This window comes from Echiichthys vipera (assembly GCF_963691815.1).
Source record: "Echiichthys vipera genome assembly, chromosome: 15".
Taxonomy (NCBI): Eukaryota; Metazoa; Chordata; class Actinopteri; order Perciformes; family Trachinidae; genus Echiichthys; species Echiichthys vipera.
Window position 1 is genome coordinate 26,194,277 of NC_139840.1, and position 27,579 is coordinate 26,221,855.

The 27,579-nt window shown below is 41.2% G+C and overlaps 1 protein-coding gene across 1 annotated transcript in view; it reads right to left on the minus strand.

Annotated features, from left to right (window-relative positions):
- Positions 1 to 2,189: 2,189 nt before the first annotated feature.
- LOC310958230 (voltage-gated inwardly rectifying potassium channel KCNH6-like) overlaps positions 2,190 to 27,579 on the minus strand; it is a gene marked incomplete at both ends in the record, with an annotated part of 75,227 nt that continues 49,837 nt past the window's right edge. Inside the window, 17 exons of the mRNA XM_083929079.1 lie at positions 2,190 to 2,358; positions 3,301 to 3,359; positions 4,634 to 4,657; positions 4,906 to 5,084; positions 7,613 to 7,699; positions 8,845 to 8,969; positions 12,495 to 12,762; positions 14,734 to 14,839; positions 17,052 to 17,123; positions 17,329 to 17,450; positions 17,562 to 17,726; positions 19,051 to 19,138; positions 20,332 to 20,531; positions 22,514 to 22,755; positions 25,219 to 25,373; positions 25,543 to 25,680; positions 26,747 to 26,885. Of these exons, the coding sequence (XP_083785205.1) occupies positions 2,190 to 2,358; positions 3,301 to 3,359; positions 4,634 to 4,657; positions 4,906 to 5,084; positions 7,613 to 7,699; positions 8,845 to 8,969; positions 12,495 to 12,762; positions 14,734 to 14,839; positions 17,052 to 17,123; positions 17,329 to 17,450; positions 17,562 to 17,726; positions 19,051 to 19,138; positions 20,332 to 20,531; positions 22,514 to 22,755; positions 25,219 to 25,373; positions 25,543 to 25,680; positions 26,747 to 26,885 (2,338 nt within the window). The remainder of the gene's footprint in view (positions 2,359 to 3,300; positions 3,360 to 4,633; positions 4,658 to 4,905; positions 5,085 to 7,612; positions 7,700 to 8,844; positions 8,970 to 12,494; positions 12,763 to 14,733; positions 14,840 to 17,051; positions 17,124 to 17,328; positions 17,451 to 17,561; positions 17,727 to 19,050; positions 19,139 to 20,331; positions 20,532 to 22,513; positions 22,756 to 25,218; positions 25,374 to 25,542; positions 25,681 to 26,746; positions 26,886 to 27,579) is intronic.

The following is a 27,579-nucleotide window of genomic DNA, read 5'->3' on the forward strand; positions in this document are numbered from 1 at the left end:
ACACTGTGTCTAGTGTCTGCAGTGGTGACCTGATGTAACGTTGATGAAGGATTGTTATTATCCTTTCTTATCCAGTTGTTGTTTCAAAAAGTAAACTAGTTACTGTGATGAATGTTACTGTTCACTGTTCACAACACAGCAGCTCCTCGCAATCCCTTTGTTTGCTGCAGATGAAGTAGGCAAAGCGACAACTTAATACCGCTCCGGCTGAAGTTGCCATCGGAATCCATAATGCATTGCGTCGATATGTCACATTGGCAAGCTCAATTGTGGTTATAGCTGATGTAAGCTAGCTTGCTTGGTTGCTAATGCGGCAAAATGGCAGCTAGCTGACATAGCAAAATGCTTCCTTGAGTGGATAGAAGAATTCCTTTATTAGTCCCGCGAATGGGGAAATTCAATTTTCACTCTATTATTTTTCACACACACAGGCCCGAAATACACACACGCACAGACAGAACCTATATACATGCAACCAATGGAGAGATGTTAGAGCGAGGGGGCTGCCAGTGACCGGCGCCCCGAGCAGTTGGGGGTTCAGTGCCTTGCTCAACAGCACCTCAGCAGTGCCCAGGAGATGAACTGGCACCCCTCCATGGTCCAACCAGGGACTCGAACGACCAACCCTCCGGTTCCCAGCCCAGTCACCTATGGACTGAGCTACTACCGCCCCAGATAACCACCAGACTCAGGGCTGATCTCGCTGGAATGACCCTATAAATACATTATTGGCTAATGTTACGAAGCAACCAACATCCGATCAATGCAGCATAGCAGGTTACAGCTTGCTGGCTAACGCTGGCTTTCTAGCTAGTTAGCTCAATGAAACCTAAGCTGGATGTATCTCTGTTGCGCAGCAGGAATCTGCCGTTGATTGCTTTGTGGCTTTGGCTGGAGTGATTTGCAAATAGCAAGCGAGCACTATTGTAATTATATAATTAATTTTACAGCATTATACCAACATGATGCTGGTCAATTAAGTTCAGTCTCACTGATGTGGCCACTTCTTGCTATGGAGTGTGTGAGTATGCAAGCTTGAGCAACACAATGCTCAAGCGGTTTTCTGAAAGTTAGACAGAGAACCTCTAAATCTCCCTCTCTCTTAGCTTCTTGCTGCATTAGTATAATGGCTTTTCCCTCAGGATGTGGTGAAGACCTAGGCTGTATTGAAAACCTCCTACTTTACTAGCGGTAGGCCTATGTACTGATTTGGCCAAAATGTAGCATGTATTATGCAGTAATCAAACAAAAGCTAAATCTCCAGTAGGAATTGTACCAGGCTACCTTGCCTGCTGCCTCCCACAATGCAAAGCACGGAAATGGCCACAGCCAAAACTGGCAGTTTTATTTCCAACGTTTTTGGACATTTTAAGCAAGTCTCTGACAGACCCTGCTGTGAGCTGATTTGTTTAAATTTCAAAACATCAGTGTCCATTTTAAGAATAACCATTGCAACCTGTGATCTGCCTTTCCTGAGTTAAAACCACCGCCTGCAGGGAAACAAGCTCACCAGCAGGCAGTCATGCTCACAGACCTGCATCACAGCAGCAGTCAGTGGCAAGGAAAGAGGAGAGGGGGATGTCTCTATTTGAAACACATAAATTAGAGCATGAAGCCTAATGTTATGAGTTAAATATGCAACAGCAACAGTGTAAAATACATGTTTTGAACCAGATATAGCTAATTTCCATCTGTTGTCCCTGTGTGTATCCTACAGTGCACATTATGGAACTGAAAGTATAAAGTAGGCAAACATTGGTCATAAACTACAAAAAAAAAGCTCACTAAGTTGTATTTTTCTACAATGAAATTGTGGTTTGAGTTTGTTTTTTGTCCACTGCTTTAGGACTCATACTTATATATTTATATTTTCCATTCTGCAACTTAATTAACTTAACAGTTTCATACTACAGGCAAATGCAGTATGTACTGTATACTGCATTCGTCTGTAGTAGTAGGTGGTTTCGAGTACAGCACTAGTCAAGCATTGCCAGACTCCAACACTTAAGTATGGTGTGACTGGCTTATAATTCTGGGATAGGGGTGAAACACTGGCAGCTAACTTCCTAGCTAGCTGCAGCTGTCCAATGATGACACCGGCTCTCCTGGCATTGGCAGCCGCTGCTGGCTCCCATGCTGCTTTGTTTGGCTAGTTGTTGCTTCTGTATTGGGTTGTGCAGGTGAGAGGCTCAGAAGGCCCTCTTTTGATTGGTTGATTCCACTCTGGAGGTGAAGCTCGAACTGACTGATGGTGGGCAGACAAGGACTGTCTTGTGGAGACGTTGGCTGAAGAAGGTGATGGCTGTCGACAGGTGGGCAGAGTTCGGAGGACTGATCCTCACAATCTGTGAGCAGATCCTGCCAACAGACAGATATACAGTAAGGTCAGGAGTTTTTGAGTCAGTGGAGTTTAGATACATTGACATGATAATATCAAGCGTCCTGTTCTTCAAATGTGGCTTAAAGTTTTTCCCATAAGATTTTGAGATACCCTCTTTCTAGCGGCCTCTTTGTCGGTAAGATTTAACTGCAGGTGAGCCTGTTCTTTCAGAGCCTCCATCTTGTCAAGTTTATGGTCACAATGTGTGTTGACCATTTTTGTTCCACTTACACTTCTGCCCTTACTACAAGCCTGACTCTGACATTGGAAGTTCACAATTTCCGATTGCAGTATAACCGTTGGTGACGATCTGGGCCGACAGACCAACGGAATGTCTCCACAGACATGGATATTGGAATAATAAAAATGCAACAAGTGCTTTCAATAGTAGGTCATATGATCAGTCACCATTTTACTGCGTACAACTTTAACAAATTTAGACAAACATGCTGTTATCAGACTAAAATAATCTTGTTAATTCTTTTCAAGATAATTCGGTTATTTGATATAAAGGCAAAATGAGTAGATGATGAAGCTTCATGAACCGTTTTCCTGTGTTTGACGCAAGAGTGCAGGACATAAAGTTGTTTGAATGATGTTCTCTAGAAAGCTGCAGATATTGAACAAGCACTGTACTTGTATGACATAGTATTAGCTCCATTGTTCCTTTAAAAGTCAAAAACATTTAATTTGAGTTCAAGTCACAGTGTGTCAAACAACATTTTTATTTGTTCTTTCTTAGTGTACACACTTATATTCAGTTGTATATTCTATCATGTATACATATAAGGTCATCTTGCTCAGAGCATGTGAGTTGAGCGGTGAAGATTTACGCTGCTTGCTCGTGGAGCTGTTTGCTTGTCCCACTCAAAGCTGCCATAGACCTTAGTTAAGGCATCTAATAAAAAACGCCAACTCACTTCTGGGTTTTAGGACTCATTCCTGCAGGTTTCTGTAGCGACAGCCGTGCGAAGCCTATCTGAAATAGAACGGGCTCAGGCACGCTTTGATGATGTAAACAGTACCAGTACCAGAGTGATATTGGAGCAGAACATTTAGGAGATGCTCCAACTTTTAAAAACTCCGCTCTGTGCTCCATCCTCCCACTCACGGTCATGATTACGAAAATTAAACTGTGATGAAGACACCAACAGATCCTAATTATTTCTAAATAACCTGCATGTTCTCAACTAAAATCACAATACTCATTGGTGGATGTGTGAAACACAATTTTGTTTTCATGTGGAGCATAAAAATGACAAATAAAGGAATCTGGTATCATGAACTGTATCAACTTCCTGAAGTCGGAAAATTAGTTAGTCATAGTTAAGATGACTGTTGGTAAAGTGCACTTTTGCAGGTTTGGGTTGAAGGACCTGTTGCTATGACAACAGATACATTTTAAACAAACATTAAAACGTGGTTATCAACATACGAAGACAGATAGGATTCGTGTTTGACTTGATTCATCTCAATATTCTGAGAAAAAGTCAGATTGTATTATCTTATTCGTGCGAACTTGATAACTTTTGTATCCTCTTATCTCTGTACATTTATATAACTTTAACAGATGTGCACTTATGTGTGTACTTGTCAGTTAAGTTGAAATGTTTTCTTCACATATATGCAATTGTGCTGCTACTAAAACTGTATTGCAAGGTTCTGTCGCAGCACACCAATTGTAGTTTACCAAGCGACCGAACCAATCAGCGTTGGTTTTGAGGCGGCTCGAAGTGTGACGCAACGAGGAGTGACTGTTCAATGTAAAAAACATCGACGCTTCCATGGATAAGATGAGCAGCTATGGATCAAGCCGCTCACTAACTCTTTTTTCTCTGGATCCTTCTGTTGAATATGGACCGGGCTCCTGAAATTGGGCCTTTGATCTGTAAATTCACGTTTACACACACAGAAAATATCCTTTACCCAGATGTTGTTTACTTTCTGAGCTTTGCCTCGACGCTGTTAGTACGTCATACTCTTTGTTGATCTGAATTGGTTGATCTGGCCTGTCTGTCACTAACATAGGTGGTGATAGACAGTTTGTTTATCCAACCAGCAACCAGCATTTTCACCCCTGCCCAAAAGATCTCCAAACGAGAGTTCCCAGATGGATATGTTGCGACAATGTGAATCAGTCCATCTTGTGGAGTCAGGTTAAGAATTCTGAGACTGAACTGAATATTTTTTGAAAAGGTTTGCAGTACCTGTGAGGCAGATGCTAATATCTGCGTCCTGATTGGTTGATCAAACCTCTCTGGCAGCTGGGGATTCAGGCTGGTGAGGGATAAGGGGAGGGACAATGAATGAGGCACACTCTGACTTCCTGTCTGAGGAAGAATGGAGGTGGAAGTTTGAGGAATGGGTGGAGAGGTTGAGGTGTCCTGGGGTATGTTAGAGGAAGAAAACAGTGACTGATATGAAGTGTGCAGGGGTGAGGATTGGATGAGAGGGGGGGAGGCAGTAAGGTTGAGGACAGAGGAACCACAAACAAGACAGTTCGATTTTTGGAGTTGTTGAGGGACTTTTTCATTGGACTGCTGCTGCTGTGGGTTGGTGGTTGGTGACTTATCTGTTAGGGAGGCAGGGGTTGGGGAGGCAGCAGAGGGGGACAGGATTGGGGATGAGGATGTCAGGGTGCTATAGGAAGGTGGGATCATTGGCAGCTGCCTCTGCAGCAGCTGCAAGATGGTCCCGATGTCTGCTGAGGTACGAGAACCCAACCTGGAACACACACACACACACACACACACACACACACACACACACACACACACACACACACACACACACACACACACACACACACACACACACACACACACACACACACACACACACACACACACACACACACACACACACACACACACACACACACACACACACACACAAACCAAACCAGCATGAGAAGACAGTTTCTACAACCAAGCAGCTGCATGTTGTATCTGCTACAGGGCTACACAAAAAGAAGAAGTCTTCTCACATTTTTCTTTATCTTAAAATATTCTGTATATAAATATTGATATTGCAACGATAAATATGCTATGTCACATGGTAACTGTGAAAGAAAGTACAATTAAAAAAACTTTTATTACTGTTAAAGGTATTATTTGCAGAGTTTAGAAATGCTCCCACCTGGTACATACTCGAGTGCAAAACCAGTCGATTTGTTACAGAAATTGTCAATAAAAATCAAGTGATGGAAAACGTGTCTAAAATATTATCTGAAATATCTGTATCTGTAATGTAAAAGCAGTTTGAGGTCTATAAGAGGCAGTACTGAACAAGCAACAAAAACGTAATATATTTGACATTTAGACCTATAGTGGATTTATATCATTGCTCTTTAAGTATAGAATTACGACGTGGTTGCTATTTCTTTGCTCAGTTGAGTAGATTGTAAATAATCTGGCTTCCTTGAACAACATTCATCCGTCAGCTCTCTTTGATGTCCTCCTGTAATAAGTCAGGCAATGTGGTATAGCAAATAATGAATAATAATAATAATAATAATCTGGTACACAACATTAATTTATCTTCTCAATTATCAGATTGAGTGCATTTGTCATTGCTGTTAGTAGCACCTACCTTTCCCTCCTTTTTTCCTTTGAGTTCAACATTCTCAAAATAGCAGCAGAGCTTTCTGTTTATATTCTAACGGCCCCATTTCTTCATGGGTGGGAGCCCTGTTGTTCCAGAAAATTCCTCAGTTCCATCTTTTTTAAAGCAGAATTCTAGTTGAATCTTTGTTGCTAACCTAAGGAATATGTTAGTACCAATCCTGTCATGCTAGCTTGTTGGAAAGAATGCTAAATAATGTTCCAAAGTTTGGCTGAATTGACCGAGCTCCTGCAAATACGCTTCCACCTGCCCGATCCACCACCAGCATTGCACCTTGGCCTAGTGGTCACACTCCAAACCAATACAATCCATCTGGTCTTCAACTCGTCATACTCCAAGAAACCCCAGATGGAAAGCTGACCGCAGTGTCTTAGCCAGCCTAGCCAGGTCGGCTAATGTCAGTGCTAAACATGAACACACATCGATGTCAACTTCAGATTATTCAACATCCGCTCTCTTATGAGCAAGGGTCCTCTCCTCCAGGAGCTCCTGACTGATTGTAAGTTTGGTTTCCTGGGTTTGACTGAAACGTGGCAACAACCTAAGGACTTTTCACAGATGGATGAATCCACTCCACTACAGTAATATACAGTAAATATAGTCAATATTTCAATAACTAACTGTCATCAAGTGCATTTCATGTACAGACGTGCAAATACACATAGAACTACAAAGGCACCACTTTGTTCTATTGTCAAGCCCACTCACTCACATATAATGTAATGAAGAAGAAAAAAAGGAATCTGCAACAGTATAATCTTGCAAAATTGACTCACTGCATAGAGAGGGAAGGAAGTGTCCTCCATTTTCACAAAAAATAAATAAGCAACCACTCTCAAAGCATCCAATATTTATTTAACTACACCTTCTCCCAACATAAATATATTACATTGAGAGGAAGTCCACAGACAAGACACAAACAAAAATCCATAATCCCCTAGAATCAAGTAGCATTTTGGTCCTCATTTTAAACAGAAATCACCATCACCTCAGAATTCCACAGGAGGACAAGTTATAGTGAAATATAAACATTTTGAAATCTGCTGTTTTCTCTCAACAACAATAAACAATTTGCAGTATGTTCATGGAAAAATCAATTAAATGCAGTATCATCTGCGCCTAAACTCATCTTTAACTTGTTTTGAAACAGAAACAACCTGTCACATCACAGTTCAAAAAGACAATATGTAAACATTTTAGTGCAAGATAAACATTTGGAAATCTGTCAATTTCTCTCAAATAGACGAGACAAAAATAAATGCTAAATAGTCTGACAAAATACACAATTTTAGTCATAAATAATGGGGAAGTCTGATGAAAAACACATTTTGAAAAACACATGTTACACTGGCATTTTTTTAGACTTTGAATGTGCAAACTGGTGTACAATATCTTCAAAGTCAAGGGCACTAGCAAGTTCATGTTCAATGGCCAAGAAAGAAAGTGCAGAGAGCTATGTTTGTGACATTGTTGTCCTCAGCTCATTTTTAACTCGTTTCAAAACAGAAAACGACCTCTCACCCTTGCAGTTAGACACAGGCATAGTCAAAAACAGTCTTAATGCAACATAAACATTTGGAAACGTTGTCTTAAGTCCATGCCTCTCACGAGCTTGCAGCAGCTCTACAGGCGAAGTCTCATTCTTCACAAAGTGCTTGAACTGAATAAGTTCGTCTGACAAGGAACCATCCACATCTGTGGGATAAGTGGAGCACAGCTTAGCAGCTCTTTCATGCACATCACAATCACTGCAGTCCCTCTCAAATAAAACTCCAAAGAGGTCACACATGTGTGTAGGCTTCGATGTACTTGGATAGGCCGAACAAAGTTTGTGACATAATATGTTTCAACCCTTAAATCTCTGACTACTATCAGGAAAAGCTACTTCGCTGTCATCTCCAGACTCATCTGCAAATTTTTTCTTTTTCTCACACGTCGAGTGTCAAACTGGTAGTTCGAGCTTCGAGCTCTACAAACTGTTCACGTAGAGTGTCACCATATGAATGCAGTGACCCAAAAGGCAAAGAGCAGTAGCTAAATCCATATGGCTTTTTTGGAGTTGCTCAGTTGCTGCCTTAAATCCCACAACATAGTCATTATTACTGTCTCAAGTGTGTCAAGTTTTGCGACCAATGCAGGAGCTTTGTGCTTGGTTTGTATTCCTTGGGATCAAACCCAATGAATCTTTGCAGTACTCTGCGATCTGCACTGACAAAACTAAAAAAACAAATGTGAGCTGATGTATGTGTGCTATATCTGGTGTTGAATCAACGATCACAGAGAAATATTTAGCTGCTATCAACCATTTTGTCACCCATTAATGATATAAATTCTTCACACACAGTTGAGGACAAGTAAGATGGTTTACCTCCACCCTTTTTGCTATGCTTCTCTAGGTGCTCATTTAAAAAGCGCTCAAACTCTGCTATCAATTCAAGCAGTCCCAACTAGTTCCCACTGTGCGCAGAGCCTAGCAGTTTGTTGTTGCCTCAAAATGGCAGTCCTCTCGCTCCGAAAAATTTAAGAACGGCAACCACACATCTAAGGACTTCTTTCCAGTATTGCTGCTCTGCCTCACACTGTTGAGCAAGAGAAGTGTCCACTCTGCAAGCGTATTTAGACCTGTGTGTTCTGCACTCTTTTCATGATCACTATTCCTCCCTGGATGTTTCCAATCACAGAATCCGCTATTAAATGTATGCTTTTGGGATGACAGAAGTTTGCAGGCCTAGCAATAGACTGATCCAGTTGATGGCGAGTAAAGAAGACATTCCCTTTTCACAATTTGATTGTTTAGGAGACGGCAATGAAGCAGACCGTTGATAAGGGATTGGTCCTACCCCCAAGTCCGGACTCCCTCACCAATGCAAGATACTTGGCAGCCCGGTTCTGGAAAGCTGCAGGCCCTCGGAAGATCCCCTCTTCCCGGAGCGGCTCCATAACCGGCCCCCACATTGCTGGATCCCTGGGGAGTAACATTCGAGGCGTTGAGGTACAGGGGCCGCTCGCAGACCCGATGAGCGGTTCAGATGGCGGTGAGACTGGAGACCCATCACCGCTTTCCTCAGCAGTCGCACTGGCAGTAGAATCCGGGCCGTCGGTTAAAGATGCTGCGGGAGATTCTTCGCTCTCGGGCCTGTTAACATTAGCTAGCACCTGGCTAGCTTAGCCGTCCTCGTTGACAGATGCTGCCTCAGCAGAACAGTTGCTAACATTAAGTAGCGTGGAGAAATTCACTATTTTCGGTATATATTTTAAATTTTCTGCGTTTCTGATATCCTTCTCCTTTTTTAATTTCCGTTTAGCACTCCCACTTTGCTTCTCCATGTTTGTGTTTTTTGAGTTGTGTTGTGTAGCGGCGCTTGACATCACACGACCTGCTCCATGCACATTGATTGGTGTCACCTTTGACCTGCCTATGCCTGCCTCATACCGACTGACCAATAAGGGGAGGGTCTCAGCTCACGGTCAGCCAGGAGCAGAGATTATGTACAGCGCATAGACCATATAAGTGCAGCGCAACAGCTCCGGTGGACAGTTTAACATATAAGCGAGATATAACCAGATCTTTTGCTTGTGCCCTCACTGCCCTTGGTCCTTTAGAGGTTGTAGGCCCCTGCGCATATGGTTAATCCTGTCTTGCCTGTCCACCAAACCCACCTCCAACCTTCCGCCCACCTCTCTCTCTGTGATTGTCTACAGGAAATAAAATCATGGTTCTCTTGCAATTTTCTCAAACTTAACAGCGACAAAACTGAGGTCCTCCTCATTGGCCCCAAATCCACCTTAACCTTATCCACCACAGCCATTGACAACTCCTCAGTTTCCCCTTCCCCTCAGGCAAGAGTCTGGGTGTCATCCTCGACAGCCCACTATCATTTCAAGCTCACATCAATAATATCACTCTGTCTGCCTTTTACCATTTACGCAACATTAACCGCCACTGCCCTTCCCTCACACCCAACAGTATTGCAATTCTTGTTCACACCCTGGTTATTTCACACATCCTGGTCTCCCTCTCAAATCCATCCATAAACTTCAACTGGTCAAGAACTCTGCCGCTTGCATCATCACCAGAACACCCTCCATTAATCACATCACTCCTGTTCTTCAGCAGCTTCATTGGTTCGACATTACCTACTGCATTCCTTTTAGGATTCTGCTCCTCATCTTCAAGGCCATCCACAACCCAGGTCCTCTGTATCTATCTGAACTCTTACACACCAACACACCCATATGCATTCTTGGGTCTTCCTCTTCCTCAGCTCATTGTGACGCCCGCCAGCTTGATCCCCATGGGTTCTAGAGTAGGGGTGGGACTCTCTAGGCAACTCACGATTCGATTACGGTTAAGAGAGCTGGGATGCGATCATGAAACAATGATATATCTTTTTTTTCTATACGGAATTTCTTTTTGCACAGTGTGGCTACTTAGTATTTTTTTAGCAAAGTGATCTGCAATGAATTTACTTCCAATATATTTTATTGATAAAAACAAATAGAAGTGATGTGGGAAGTCAACTGTAAGGTTACACTTCCAGTCCCTGAAGAGCTTACAAAAAAAGTAGTCTGCCTGTAGATAATTAATTTACTTGTAGTCAATAATAAAGACTGCAGCATAATCTGTATAACATTATAAGCGGCCCTTATTGACAACGCTTTACTTTCTATAGTAATTCCATGACCATGGTTGTGGAACCAAGGTGAAGTTAGTTCAAGGTTGGATTGGGCAAACCTCCGTCAAGTCGCGGCTGGTTCCGTAGTGAATATCCATCAAATATCCAACTTAAAACTTACTTCACCCAGGTGTTTTTTTCTCATTATAGTGTGTGGGGTTGTTGTGTCAGTAAAGTATCTTCAAGACGGGACGATGTAGATCTGACAAAAAACAAGAGCAATAACAGTTGCGATAGAGTTAGTGATCTTTTCCCGAATTGGATGGAAGTGCTTCCATACACTAACTTTTAATGCAGAGGGTGCCGGTTGGATTCTCTCTCAGCCATCATGTGTCTCTGTTGTGTGTAACGCCACAGACTGTCTGATGCTGCACTTCCGCGTTTCTGAGTTCTGCCTTTTGTATTCCGTGACCAACACTTTATCAATGAAATCTTTATTAATCTTCCACGTCCGCATCGTGATGCATCTGAGAATCGATTTTTCCTAGGGATTTCTGCCCTCCCACCAGACATCCCTAACATTGGCTCTCATGCCACTTTAAACTCTCTTTAACCTGGCATACGCAGTCAGATTTTTACACATCACTCACATTCATCACATTTTAAAGATTGATGTTCTTAATGATTTTTAACACTGTCAAATTTCTTGTTGAATTTATTATAGCTGTTGTTCTTTTTAAATCTGCCCTGTAAGGGGACCTTAAGTGCTTTGAAAGACAACGATAAATAAAATGCATTATTATTATTATTATTATTATTATTATTATTATTATTATGATTCAAGCTATCTGAATGAAAATTTGTTCTGTGGGTACCCACAAGTCTCCCTTTTAAAGACATGCCCACTTTATGATAATCAGACAGTTTGGGGATGAAAACATGCAATTTTCCTCCTGCAGTACAATTGTGTTATTTTCACCTGTTCTAAAATGGACTATCTGAATATTTCCTCATACTGGGGTCCATCAACAGTGTTGAATTACATAAGTTGGGTCTGACTGTAAAGCTGAGACTCTTGATTCATTGAGTCCAGTTGTGTCCATGTGTGATGATGTTATTTCTCATAGGAGCCATTTTATTTCTGTGAGAACAGGTTTGAACCTTGAGCTCACTGTACTAAATGAGATGTTGTGATCCAAGGAAACCAGCTTGCCAGTCTTGGACACCACCTACGATCCTGACCATATGGTCAATAAAGTCCATCTCTACATCAGAGGGGACACAAAGGCAAAAAATGGAGGAATTAAACACCAGCTGTCCTCATGGATCTACTCTGCCAGGCATCCCTGCTGCTAAGTATCGAGGTGTTGGATGGTGGGCTGGGCAGACACCATGCCCCTGTTGGTTTCTAAAAGGATGTCTGTAGCTGTGGTGTCCTTTGTTTCACAGAGACTAGGCTGGATCCTGAGGGACAGTGCTGGTCAACTGGGTGACTCTTTTTCTGTGTACTGATCTGACGCTCACATTCTGCTTTATGATGAGTCATGCCCACACTGAGGTAGCTTATGGGGTTATATTTCACTGGATGTATAGCTTGTACAAGTTTATGTCAGATAAAGTTGACTGATTGATTAATTGATCGATTGCCTTTTTTTGATTTTAGATGTCAATTTCTGACCTACTGGTTTTGTTACCGAAACCTAACCACTTAGTTTTGTATGTATTCATAATTTTAACCAAGTGTTAATGGTTTGATATGCAGGGCTACCCAGTGCATGGACAGGTGATGCCAGAGGGTCATGACAAAACAGCAGAATGAGTTGATCTGACACATGTGAAGTTATCAACACTACCGTTGAAGCCTTGTGACCAACCTGGTTATCTGTTGCTGCAGCGCCTCCAGCCTCTTCTCTAACTCCCCCTTCGGCCTCTGTGAGATGATGGGTGGAGGAGGAGGAGGCGGGAGAGGAGGAGCGCTGGAGGAACAGTGGGAATAGGAGGGCAGGTCAAAGAGCTGCTGGGAGGGAGGCTGAGAAGTAGGAGAGGGGAGGCTGTGGGAGCAGGGCACCTCCTGATATCTGTGCTCCTCTTGAGTCTCTGAGCCCCAGAATGTAAAGATGTTGGAAACTCCTGACAGTGCATCTGGTCCACACACAGATATACAGTGAGTCACACACAGATCCACCATACGCTGTCTCATTTATCTCATGTATCTTGTCTCCAGCTTTACACTTGCCTGTTAAAGGGTTACAGGGCTTCTCTCTCCTATCAGTGTTTGTGGCAGCAGCATGAATCTTGGTGGTCTGATCAGGGCTGGTCACCTCTGACTCCTCTCCTTCATCGTCACTGGAGAACACAGGCCCATATCTACAAAAGCAATTGGTTCAGAGTTTCCTTTTGTAATGGGAGAGGTACAGGACAAGTCATGAATATGTGTTTTATAGGAGGGCAACAACATTCCAGGTCTTACAGTGTATTTTTGTGATCGTCTCTGTTGTGGCCATCACGCTGCTCCCAGTTACTGTGTCTTCTTGGACATCTGTGGGCAGCTCTCTGTCTCCCCCCTAAGGTGGTGTCATTTGACAGGTACACAAAAACAACAGCTGTGAGTTTGCAACCTGCACACATTAACAAAGTTCATTGCTGCACAAAACCGGGTTCCCATGGTCATGAAAAACCTGGAAAAGTCATGGAATTTCAAAACGTCATTTTCAAGGCCTTGAAAAGTAATGGAATTAGTTAATTACATAATTAATACGTTTTGGGGAAATCATGACATTTAGTTGTGTTTAAGGAAATTAATTGTGACACTAATCTTATGAGGATAACCGTCCACATAATGTAATAAAAAAATTATTATTCTGTAACTGTTGCAAGAACTGATACATTTAGTGGACATACGTCACTTACACGTTAAACACATGAAGAAATAGAGTCCAGGTCAAAAATACAGAAATTATTCACGCATAATCTTACAGTTTGTTCTGTAGGCTTTATTAATTATTAAAAAATGAAAATGGATGAATGAAAATTAAATGCTATCCAATATGTTTTATTGTCATTAAAAAAAATAAAGGTTAAAATAACAGGTAATAGAAGATTATATAATTTTAACAAGCCTGTCTCTCAAAATGACAAACAAAAAGAAAGTCATCCTCTACCTTAAAACAAATGAATGCATCTCAAAGATTCAAAGATTAATTTGTCACATACTCATTATTTCAATATGCTCAGTGTGATGTGGGGGTGGCCTTTTCTGCATAAGGGGTCAGCAACCTTCTTGATATGGAGCGTCATTTTTACAGTTTCTTGTAAATCAGTGTGCCGAATCAACGTCACCTAAGCCCGCTCCAGGAGCATTATTTTCCCCCACCTGCTCCACATGCTGTGAAGAAGACAACTAATACGAGCCAATCAGAGGCAGAGTTGGGCGGGTCCTTGTGAATGTTGAAGGGGGAAAAGTGGTGATGTCCAAAGAAAGCTTCATGAAGCTATATGAAGTAATGTCTTCATTTTCTGAGCCCTCTAGATGGCACTCACTGTTCAAACAGATCACCATTCATTGAGCCTTTTTTTCTTTAAACCAAGAGCTCCATCTGGTGCTTCATAAAATACAGAAAATGCTTCATGGAGGAAAAAGTCAGTCGAACTACCGTAAATAACAGGCAGTGCACCAACCAGTGGCTGTTGAAGAGCTATTTTGGCCAGAGGATGAGAAAGCGCTACATAATTTCCCCCAAAATGTCTTGCACTCTTGTTTCTATGGCGTGCCAATGCTTAAGGTACCGCGTACCAATGGTGGCCTAACGTTGCTGACTCGTGGTTTAGAGAGATAAATGCCTCTGCGTTAATAATAATGATTAGAATAAGAGTAAGGGTTAGACAAAAATATAGGCTACAGGCTTATGAATTCACAATTGTATTTAAAAAAGAGTGTGTCCCAGACTGAAAGCAGAACTCAGGTCTGTTACACTGGTCACCTTTGTTAAATCCATCCCTGCTAATCTGTGTCAACCTGTCTTAAACCTCTGCTCAGAGGTACAGGGGATCTGACCCACCGCTTTCTATCTGCCCTTACAGGCTGTTTGTTTGTTTGTATTGGAGAAGTGCTACCTGTGTGAGTGGAGGAGAGTTGGTGTTTCCTCTGTAGTCTGCTGAATCCCTCACAGTCTAATGGTGAGTCTAATCCACTCACCAAACCTACAGCTTCAGCATTCATCTGCAGACAGGGAGGGAGAGAGAAGAGTGTGTGAAGGTTAAGAGAAGAAGAATCATGTACTGTGCATTAGGTAACATCTCACTATACATTTTGTCTGTGAAATGATCCTCAGATAGTGCTCCACTAAGGCTGTACAGCATGGCAGTATTTCTAATTCAAAATATTTCTAAAAAGAGAGTCAAGGCACCAGTACACAGTACTCAAATCAGAATTGCTGGTCAGATGATCTAATAGCCTGAGAACCCTCCTGTCCCCGCACCTTTCTGTAAGGGCCTACTCACACTGTCCTTCTGGCCGGGGCCAAAACCATTTTTTCAGCTAAAGCCTAGTACTTTTAAGCAGTGTGAGTGCACCCGCTCCGCGCACAAATGCGGCCAGCGGGCCGTCCACGGCCCGCTTAAAGGAGGTGGGCTTTAGCGGAGCCGTTTGCACATGTACGAGCACGAGCGTGCGCACGTGTGCTAGCACGAGCACGAGCCCTACGTTATGTCCGCCTGTTTGGACATGTAAATAGAAGGACGGACCATGCGCGGACATTTAACAACAACAACAATGGCGGTGAAAGGTTCATGTTGGTGTGATGCGGAGGTGGAGTATCTACTGTAGATTTGGTCGGATGAAAATATTCAAAAATAGTCGACAAGACGCACAAAAACTCTGAGGTCTGTGGAAAGATTTGTAAACAAAGCCACACACACGCGATCAATGCGTGTGACGTGTTACGGCGTGATGGCGTATGGACAGCAGGAAGCTTTGGCCGGCCTTGGCAGTGTGAGTACAAACGGGGCTGGGGCGCGGGGGGGAGAGGGAGGGGGGACAAGTACCCTAAAGCCCGGGTCGCGGTCTGGGAGGACAATGTGAGTACGCTCTAAGTTTACAAAACCGACAATCCAAATTTCATCTTCTCCACACAGTGACTTTTTCAGCTCTTAAATGAATATTATTAGTATAATTATGCCCATATATAAATTACAGCTCCCCCCTCAGTGTTTAATTCCACCTTTGAGCAACAAGTCTGAAAGAACCCTCTTTTCTAGCATGGCTCTCCATTTCTAGGCAGAGATACAGCACACACTTTGAACATTATCTGAATGGGCGTTATCACCACTATAATTATGAGGCAGTATGGCCCTGCTCTACCTACTTGTTGGCACAGCAGGCTGTTATCATCCATTGGTAAGCCAGATCACCAATCAGCATCATTAGTAGACACTGAGGGCCCGTCCACACAGGCACGTTTTCCTATAACTGCATAACTTTAGTATCGTTTTGGCCGTCCATCTACAGCAGCCTCCATTATCGGAGCCTGAAAATGGGATCTTTTGAAACTGGGTCCCAGAGTGGGAAGATTTGAAAACGCCCCCCTGTGGCGTTGTCGTCTGGACGGCAAAACCACATACTAACAATAACCACCTCTGACCTCTAACCCCCGTGTCGTCACATAATAACAACAGTGCTTCTGCGTGAGAGGAGAGAGACGGACCAAGAGACTGTTTACTGAACTGGACTCTGAGCCACATGCATGGGAATGAATTAGGCCGAACACAGATTTCTCCCTTTTCCCTGATGCTCTGAATAAGGAACTAAACTGCACTCCAGTCTCTTTCTCTAAATAAAGTTCTAAGAAAGTGTGAAAAGTCTCTAAATGTAGTGAGAAAGTGGCGCCTGTGAGTGCTTTGGGACGGGGAAGGGGCTCCCAGCAGCAGCCTCTGCTCGTTGAGGACACTAACTACAGAGTGATTGGTGCATCAGAGTGACCAAATGTAACTGCTATTCGTGGCTCTGTAAGATGCATAGTATGAAGAGCGATATGGTAGGAAGTCTTCTAAAGAGCAAAAGTCCTCCCTGTGCAGTAGGTTGTGGTGGTGAATAGGTCAAACAAACACAGGACTTTTATCCGGCAGAACAGTGTTCTTGTCTGGTGTGAAACCAAAAGTCGGTGACTTTTTAAAAAAGTTATGTTTACTAATTGTTTAACCTCAAAAACGTAAGTTATGTAATAACAGTGATTTTTTTTTTTTAAGTTTCTTTTGCCTTTACATTGTATTGAGCCTAATGTTAAAAATATACCTGACATGTGAATTCCCAACATCGCCACTGAAATTTATACTAGTCAAAAACTCCAATTCAAGATGTCTCCATTGCAGTTTTGGCAAGTCATCATTTCTACCTGGGTTCAGTAGATAGAGGGGCTGAAACATGAGCAACATACATCTCTGAGATTGAAGGTAATCTCCAAATTGGACCAGAAATATTCACAGAATTCAGGATACATGCTCAGAACCTGCAAACACAAAGAACAGGAAATGAGCACTGCCTTATGTGAGTGTTAAAAAAATACAGATAAAAAAATGTTACCTCCATACATGTTTAGAGAAAAGGACTGTGAATACACTGATGGTTTCGATGAACTTTTATTTGACTATTTATAACACCTGCTGAGTTATCAGCCATCCATTCACTGTCCCAACAATAAAACCATGTGATACCTCCAGCATATCCTCCCTGTGTATCTTGTGCAGATCACAGTAGGTCAGAGCTCTGACATCAGCGCTGGATTTTCCTGGCAGAGCGTACCCATTGATGGGCTCCCCAAAAATATCATTCTTCCCTGGAGGAGACAAAGATGTAATCAGGATATGATTACATTTCATTACTGAGTCTTGTTTAGGCCACTTGATGGAGTCACTAGCACATATGTGGGTTTCATGCATGCACCTACCCAGTATAGCCACCACCACGTCTCCTTTGAGGATCTCTATGGATCCTCTGGAGATGAAGTACAGAGCTGATATCAGATCTCCAGCATGGACTAGGGTGTCACCAGGAGGAGCATGGGTGGTCTTAAACCTCATGGCCAGGGCCCTCAGACAGCCCTTAGTGGATCCTAGACACCATAACAAATACAATGTGTTATTCTAAGAACCATGTTCCTTCGTCTTTAACAGGTTTCTACAAGCATATACGTTTGTATAAATACTGAGGGCATGTGGCTGTGTACTGGTTGTGTGTTTGGTGTTGATGGACAAAAAAGAGCCCTGGCATTTTGTCCAGTCATATTATATTACACAAGGGTGTAGATACATATCAATGTGAAATTCAAATAAGCCATCAAGACAATTCTTTTCGTGTGTGAACTATTAACGGAGAAATCCGGTAGAGTCGCTAACAGCCGGACGAGGCTAACACTGATTAGTTCGGGGCAGTACGGTGAAGGCATTCAAACGTCTTTTTTAACCACTAATACTGCTGAAAATAACATCAAACCTCTGCAGCAGCATGAGAAGAGTCCCTACACAGAAAACAAAGCATCAATGGGCCCCCTCCTTTGGGATTGACTTTGCTAATCCACTTGAATTGACTTTACTATGAGAGGAGCTGGTACAGGGGCCAGTAGGTAAGTCTTTAAAACACTCATTTAATAAACTCTGGGTTCACTGACTACATTGTTGGTGCTTTGTTTTCTGTGTAAGGACTCCTCTCATGCTACTGAAGAGGTTATTTGGAGCAGTATTAGTGGTTAAAAAAGACGTTTTAATGCGTTCACCATGCTGCCCCAAGCTAATCACTGTTAGCAGGATTCAGTTGTTAGCCACTGTTAGCGACTCTCCGGAATATCTCCGTTAATAGTTATTAAAATTGTCTCAATGGCTTATTTGATGAGTGTACTTGATGAAAAAGAACCTGGGATGATTTTACGCCGGAATTTCACTTTAAGCCAGGTCTGGGAGTCCTCCAAAAAGACATTTTGAGCATCAAACACTTCCTTTCCTGCATTATGGTGAGTTTTTATGCACTAATTCCGTCACCGCTCACCACAGAATTTGACTGAACTCCAACGGTTCTAATAATACAACGGCCCATGTGTAAATGTCATACTTCCTGCATCGAGCAGCCCTAAGTTATGTTGCTCAAAATAGAATTACATGAGTAAATAAACATAAGACATGTACTTACAGTACTTGAGTACATGTACTTTCTGTACTGTGTACGACTATACTGTAAATGTGTGATGTCTAAATGTGTTCATGAAAGATCCACTTCATGTATCAGAATCAGGATCAGAATCAGAATCAGGTTGATTGCCAAGTAATTTGCATTACAAAGAATCTGACGTGATTTGACGGTGCATAATAAACTATTAACCATAAAAATAGAAAGTATATACATATATGTATTTACACAAGTAGTGTAATGTAAACTAGTTTTACCTTTAAAAGCCTTAAAGTTTTGCAGCAGTGACCTGTTGAGATGGAGACAAATATCTGCCTGGAGACACTCTGGGAACCCTTTTAAAACCTGGTGGAGAAGTCGAGACAGAGGGGTCACACAGACGGGACACCCTTGGATTAATATCTTAGTTATAAGTAGCATTAATGCAAACATGATAATATTTATAGAGTCATTTTACAGCTGTGTTGATGTCATATATCTGCACTGACAAACTGGTAGCTGGTGAAGTGTTCCCTATCGGTTTTACTGGTGTTAGGCCAGTCACTGCTATGGGCTGCAACTACTAGTTCTGTAGTGGCTAATATGATTTTGAGCTCCTGTGATTCCAAGAATCAACACAGATTTATTTCATCTAATTTTCACTGAGACTTCTGTACGGTTCCTGCAATATTTCCATTTTAAATTCCCCTATAAGCAAGTTCGACAAACACTTACATGAGCCATCTTATGTGTGTCTTCTGTATTCTGTATACCCGTACACTTCTATCTACTTCTACTACAGTCATTAGAGCCCCTGTCCTCTCACTTTGTGAATTGTATTGTTATGCTCGTATATTACATTGCCCTAATGTGCCATAATGTAAATATTAACCCTGCTGAAATAATTTGGCCAAATGTATTGTTAAGACAGGACCTCAAGATAAGGTAGTAGTAGTAGTAGTAAAAATGAAAATAATAATAATAATAACTAAAATCATCATCATCGTTATTTATACTATATTAAGTTAACTAGGTGTTGCACAAGTAAAAGAATATAAGAGTATATTTAAAAAATAATGAAAATATACATATTTGGTGTTGGTGGTGATTCTAGCCATTTTTGGGTGCTATCTTCATGGCTGAAAGCATCAGCTAGATAAATGTAATGCAATGTGTAAAGCATCGTTTAGTATCTTGAAAAATGTTCGGTATATAGAATATATTAATTATTATTATTAAACACATATAATGAACACCGAATAAAAAGCTTCTTTGCAAAAGTGGCTTTTCAAGAGGGATTAAAGAGCTAATTTAGCCGGACTCTCATTAAGGCCCTGATGTCAGTAGATATAGTGATTAGTAGTGCCATAAAGCACAAATGATGTTTGTTAAAAATAATTTTCTTAGCTTTGGAAACTTTGGGATCTTGAACAGATACTCTGTTTAACTAGCAAACACTCTGATGGGAGAAAGAATCAGCTCTCATCATAGACAACTTAAACCTAACCATGTGGCTGACAGAGAAAGAGTTCCATCAGCTTAAAGTGTCCCATACTCACAGCGTTCATATCTATCCCGTTAGTGTATGACCATGCATGTTGGAAGTACTCCTCCAGCCGCTGTCTCAAAGGGTTGGGGATCTGGTGGAAGCGGATGAACTCTCGAACTCTCATCATCTGGGCATGGTAGCGTGCCGTACCAGAGTACAGCCTCTGGATAATGGCTGACACATTACCAAAAATACTGGCATACATGAGAGCTGGAGAAAAGATCCAAAAAGATACTTGTATCAATGACCTTTTATTCAAACAAGAAGTTTAATAGACGATTCATTGGGGCATCAGACATTGCAGGCAAGCTGTCCCTCAGCGGCACAGGGTTGGGGATATGGTCCCTCAGTGGCACAGCTTGCCTGCAGCTCTTTATCTAAGGTGTGTAGGTTGATCAGTGTGACAAGGCGCTGACTGAATCCAGAATGTAGCGGCTGACTGGTCTTCAACCTACCGAAGTTCTCTCACACTACACCGCTCCTCCGCTCCCTTCACTGGCTTCCTGTAGCTGCTCGCATCTGTTTCTAGACACTAGCACTTGCTTATCGTGCTGGTAACAGAGTAGGCCCAGCTTACATGCAGGACATGATTAAACCGTAATCCCCAGCCTTCCCTCTCCGCTCTGCATCGACAAATCTAAACTAAGTCATGACTGTTTGCTGCCCTGGTTCCCAAATGGTGGAACGAGCGCCCCAACAACAGCAGAAAATCTACACATCTTCTGCCGCAGAGTGCACCTTGGCTAAGAAGAAGAAAAAAAAAAGGCACTTATATGTAGCACTCTATAGATCGGCTTAAGCTACCGCACTAGGTTTGCAACCTAATTGTTGAATGCACTTACTGGAAGTCGCTTAGGACAAAAGCATCAGCTAAATGAAATGTAATGTAACTAACAGCCATGTGATCAGCTGACTCACGTCAAGTTGTATTCATGCAGTTGTATGATTTGGCCATTTAACTTCTCCCAGCTGATGTGAACACTGTTCGCTGCTACGACTCCCTCCACCTCCTCAACCACCTGCTCAGATTTTGATATTACGCCTGCCAGCAGAAACCTGTTGCTACTTGGATTCTTTGAGAGCTTTTTCATCCGAATAATTCGTTATAAATCAGTTGTTCTCAACCTTCTTTGAGCAAATACCTTGATGCACTGGCAATAGATAGACACAGATAGATAGACAGACAGACAGACATCTCCAGCCAGTATGTGCCGGCCAACAGTATCATTACAGAGTGGGATGGCCTTGATGACTGGCGCAGCGTCCTGCTCCATGACTTTGGAGATAGCCTCTTTTATTGCCAGAATTACCAGAGAATCGCTCACAGTGAACGCTAAGCCAGACTTTGCAAATAATAAAGTAATATTGTTAGAAGCCACCAACCCACTTTCACTTTGATTGACATCAAGGGCAAACAGGGTGCTGATCCCTCAGAGACTTGAAGTAGGCCGTATCTTTGGATGCCTGTTCAGGATGTTTTTGATTGAATATTCCTATAACAGCGAGGATGTCAAGGCCTCATTTGAGAAAACATGATCACAGAGCAGGCACACAGGTAAGGTAGTGTTTAACGGTGAAGGAATAAATTCATAACTTATGTAAATGGCACTGTACTGTCGGCACTTTTTCTTGCTCTGCCATGTTTGATTGTGATGTGTTTATTAAAGTTGAATACGTCAGAGTGAATTGTGTAGCCTACATTTGTATTGGTAATTGAACTGTCAACCCGCAAACTTGGGTTCTGTTTACAAGCGCTACTATAGAGATCATGCCGATAGCTGATGTAGCGTGAGTGTGTGTGTGGTGTGCAGGACCATGCTGCACTGTATGATCACTGTTACACTGAGCAGAGATAGACAGGGAAATGGAGCTGAGACAGTAGAGGGGTTAGAAACCCATCAATGGAAATAAGCTATTTATTTCAGGTAGCCTATTTTTGCACCAAAAAGATTTGAAAACTATTAAAGTTTAAAATGTAAAAAAAAAAAAACAACTCTCACAATCCCAGGGCCCCCCTAGGTTGTACAAACGCCCCCCAGTATAAATTGTCATTTCCTTGACATAAGTGTCTGTGACTAAGCTATGCTACGGTAAGTTTCATGTCAGAATCATTAGTACTGTGCTACATTTTAAAAACACAGTGCTTCACTGGTTTTCCTGACATGGTCTAAAGGGTTTTTAGCAGAACTCACCACCAATAAGCATGACGCAGATGGAGAAGATCTTCTCAGAGTTGGTGTTCGGGGAGACGTTCCCGAAGCCTACGCTGGTCAGACTACTGAAGGTGAAGTACAGAGCTGTGACATATTTATCTCTGATGGAAGGACCCGACCCGATGATGGAGTCATTGTACGGCCTCCCCAGCTGCTCACCCAGATTGTCCAACCAGCCGATCCCAGCCGAGGAGGACCGCTCCACATTACCTATGGCATACCTGGGGTGAGAAGACACTTAAAATCCTCCTGGACACACTACATGGGATGCAGCATTTTCTACCAATCTGAAAAAAACAGCCAATGATTACACACCAGTGAGATCCCTTAGATCATCAGCTAAAGAGCTCCTCACTATGCCCAGAATCAACTCCAAATCAGCCCATGGCGCTTTCAGCCACTATGGTCCTACTCTCTGGAATTCTCTTCCACATGAACTACGGTCTGCTGCAACGGTGTCTTCTTTTAAAAGTAAACTACAAACGTATCATTTTTCACAAGCTTTTAGTCATGTTTCAAGAATGTGTTTTATTTCTGTCCTGTTTATTTGCTTTAAGAATTTTTATTATCATTATTATTACTATCTCCTTTTTAAATGATGATAATAATGCATTCTTGTATGATTGTATAATGTCCTAAATGTTTTTTTTATGCATGTAATATTTTTTCTTATTTTTATATATTTTTATATGTTATTTTATGTTATACAATATATCTTTGTTTTAATTTCTTGAAGCACATTGAGTTCACGCCTGCCGTATGAAATGTGCTATAAAAACAAATTTGACTTGACTTGACTTGACTATTTTCAACATCTCTAATGATGTCATTTAGAAAGGAAAAAATTGCATGGAAGAAAAGAGTATTTGAAAGCTACTCAAATCCTTTGAGTAGATAAAACACATCACATCACAGGCGTTTTTTGATAAGAGGCCTACAATTTATATTGTGATGTATGATAGAACAAAACGGCCACAAAGATGTCATCAATAGGTCCTTACAACAGCAAAATTCTGTTTTTATTTCCCCACAAAACTATCATATGCAATAAAGAGTACGTAACCAGTGTGAGCACCAAAGTGAATACATCAAATTTAGAATACTGAGCTGTTATAAATGCTAATCCAGGTGGAATTCTACAGATGATGGAATGACATGAGCAAAAACCTCAAAACTTAATTTCTTTGTAAACGGAATACGTATGAAAAGCCATAATAAATATATAAGCAATAGTTTTACAGTAACAGAAAAATGACTCCATTACTGGAACATTTGTGTGAAACAAACAACATGGCTTCCTCCGTACACATTTGCTACTCATGACAAATCAAGAGTAGTACAGGACGCTACAAAACTATGCCTGATAATAATAATAATAATGTATAAATAATATACAACTCTATTTCAAGATTTGTATATTTGTCAATGGGATTTTTTTCAAGATAAAGACAACATAATAACGTTTTTATTTTATGAGTATTCATAATTAAACAGCTTCCAGAGAAGTCTGCTAACCAATCCAATCATACAGTTAAGTTGGAAGATAATTATGTTAATTTATGTTATGAAAACAAAAGCTAAAACATACAACTGACTGTAAATTTTATATACAAAAAGCCAGTTTATTGAAACATTTATTCCTGACTTTGGAAATTATATCAAAAATATAAAATGCTTGCATACATTTTTCTGCTTCAGGAGTTATTTAAAGAGATTTTCTTTTGTATATTCTCCGGAACCTTGTTTATCTGCTTAACTCTATTTTTGTCAATAGTGTTACATGTATTATTATTAATATTATTAATATTATTAATATTATTAATATTATTATTATCCTTTCATTTTCTTTTGTTCTAGAACTAGGTTTTTCTTTATGTACACTTCATGTTTTCATCATCTCAAACTATTGTAAATTTCATTCTTTTATACTTGACCACTGTACGTTTCATTTATATACTATAGTGATGATGAAGTGGATCTCGGGTATTGGTTGTTATGTTCTGTGTGATATATGTTCTTGACTGCAGTACCCAGAAACGTAATGTGGTCTGTAAGAAACTGACAAAACTTCCTGCTGAATTATCACTAACGCTCTTTGCTCACATTACATTTTACTTTACGTTTTTAGGATTGTATTAATTATACGCTGGTGCCTTTAAGTGAATGGTGGGGGCCAATTCCTCTCTAAGAGTCGTTCTCCGTCATAAATATAAATATTTAGATACAGATCAGGTCAGATTCATGCCAAAACTCTTCTTTTGAAGAGGATTTTCAGTATTTTTCCACTTTGAAGCCTATTTCTCCATGAATTTACGTCTATATGACTAATGGGAACCACAATTTTTTAATTGGAAACAAGCACTTTTAAGAGACATACATTGACGGTCGTTCTTGTAGAACGATTTGTGGCAGCTGAGCTGAGCTGCAGCACCCGCGTTCAATAATGGACCGATTTCAAAAAGTTGTACCCATTAATCACTGAGACACAAACATATGGGGAAATAAGATCCAGGCTGAAAATACTAAAAATTCCCCTTTAAGGTCAGAACTATCCATGGATCTTTTGGTACTACAGTACGCCTCTATTTTAATCAAAACAGCTGTCTACACAGGCTGGATGTCGCCATGCATTTCAAGTTTTGGTGTGGATTACAAATACTGCAGGATAAGGTAAAGTAATGTACCAGATACAAGCCAGCCAGTGGGCGATGAGGGCGAAGGTGCACATGAGGAGGAAGAGGACAGCTGCACCATATTCTGAGTAACGGTCCAACTTCCTGGCTACACGAACCAACCGCAGCAACCGAGCTGTCTTCAGTAAGCCAATCAATGTTGTGGTCTGTGAGGAGGAGGAAGAGACACAAAGCAGCTATGTGACTGGAACAACAGAAAATGTGAGATGTTTCCCTGCAGCTCCACCAGTCTTTCCTCGCTAAGATCCCATTTTTTACCCAAACCTCCATCGCCCCACCTTCATTTATCTTCTTTTTTCCCTCCCTCCACCCTATCTCTCCCTCTCCACTTCCCCTAACCACCTCCTCTCCTGAGCGGTAGATGAGGAGGTCAAAGGGAATGGCTGCCACCATGTCGATGAGGAACCATCCTTTGAAGTAGTGGACTGCAATCCGAGAAGACTGGCTCACCACCTGAGGAGACAGGTCACAAAGAGTAAACTGTGTCTATACCACTGCTGTACTAGCATGTTTTTTTAAATAACCAAGGCACTTCAACAAAAACCTTTGTGAAAATATAGAAAATGACATCACTAGTTTTGGGTCTGTTCAAGAAGCAAGCAACCACTCGCGAGCTGTTAAGGTTCAGATGGCATTACATTTTGAGTGGAATAAGTTGCGGAGTTAATTTAAAATTACAATCTGGAAGATCTCTAGTTTATTTGCTTTGGCGGCACCTATGGCAATAAGTGGTAAATGCAGGTGTGTTCTTCTTATTTCCCAGAGTCGTTACCAGCACATTGTACCATGAAAAATCGATAATAAAGGCTTCTAACAAACAAAAGTACACAACAGGACATTTTCCAGCAGGAATTTGATCTGCATGTGGAGGGAAATGAACAACATTAATAAGCAATATTACATTGCTACACGTTGCTACAGTGTTAACATACATTGCTACATGCAGCTACATGCTAATGTTTGAGAAGCTGTAAGTTTGGTTGTCAATGCGGTTAATTTATCCACAAATTCGGCTCACATTCCTGCTGAACCTTGTTTGATTGTGGAGTTTGTCGTTTAGAAGCCTTTATTGGTGAGATAGAAAATGCTGCTATAATGTTACTCCACAGTCAGTCCTCTGCTAGGCTACAGCAGAAACGTGCTAATGTCAGGGTAAACGGCCTATTCTTGGTTATTGATGATGTTAATCTCTCCCCAATTTAAGATCACATTCGTGCTTGAACAAGTCCAGTTCTGTAGTTTTTGGTTTTAGAAGCCTTTATCCGTGATTTTAGTCTGAGTATAATGTGGTGCTATACTCTGTTACAGTCAGTCACCATTCGTTGAAAAGTCTGCCAAAGCAATGACCTGCACGGCCTTGTGGACATCAGGTGTGACCTAGTATGAACCCTCATTTGCTTGACCTTGAAACTACGAATACTCTATAAATGAGCTGGTGAATCTGTGGGTCAATAAGCTAACACACAGAGAAGGTAAATTAATGGATCAATAAGTTAGTCAGTGTATTAGATTAGTTCACCTCATCATTGGAGTTTACATATGTGGTCCTGAAGTTGATGATGATGTCCACAATGAACATGATGTCCACTATAAGATCCACCACGTTGAGGGGGGAACAGGAGTAACCACAGGTCTGCATGGCTGCCTCCTCCTGGTCACTAAAGGCAATCATTGATTCATTACTTCATTCAGCTTGTACAATATTAAATACTGAACCTCAGAAAAGTAACCATTTAAAATTTGAATGTACTGCTTGTAAAGTTAATTTAAATAATGAAATATCTAAAGTTTGGATAAGGAAAAGAGTGTCATGGTAACTCGTATCTTTGCTGAGATGCACCCAAACAATGTACCTCCAAACAAAAGGTAGGCCTATGCCCAGAAGTGACACCATGCTTGCTGGTTAAAAGTATCAACTTTCCTAGTTAGTTCTAGCAGTAGTTGGACATCAGGGAAAACCTTACATCTATATAGTTAAAGTGAAATTCAGGCATAAAATCATCCCATGGTCTTTTTCGGCACTCGTACACATCAAATAAGCCATTGAGACATCTTTTTTGTGTATAAACTTTTAACGCAGAAATCCGGGAGAGTCGCTAATAGCGTCTACTAAGAAAATAACTTTTATATCCTTCAACTGATTAAACTATTACATTTATCAGTGTTCAACACTCAATTAGTAGTTTAATATATTTAATGAGACTTTTATATTAGTGTTCACTCCGTCTGTGAAGGTGGTGCCCCGAGGAACTTTGGTTTAACTAGAGTCATTTTTATTATCATCTTTGATAATTATTGGTGATAACTAATATTTACTTGATTAACGATAAGTTTATGGAGAATACTCATAAT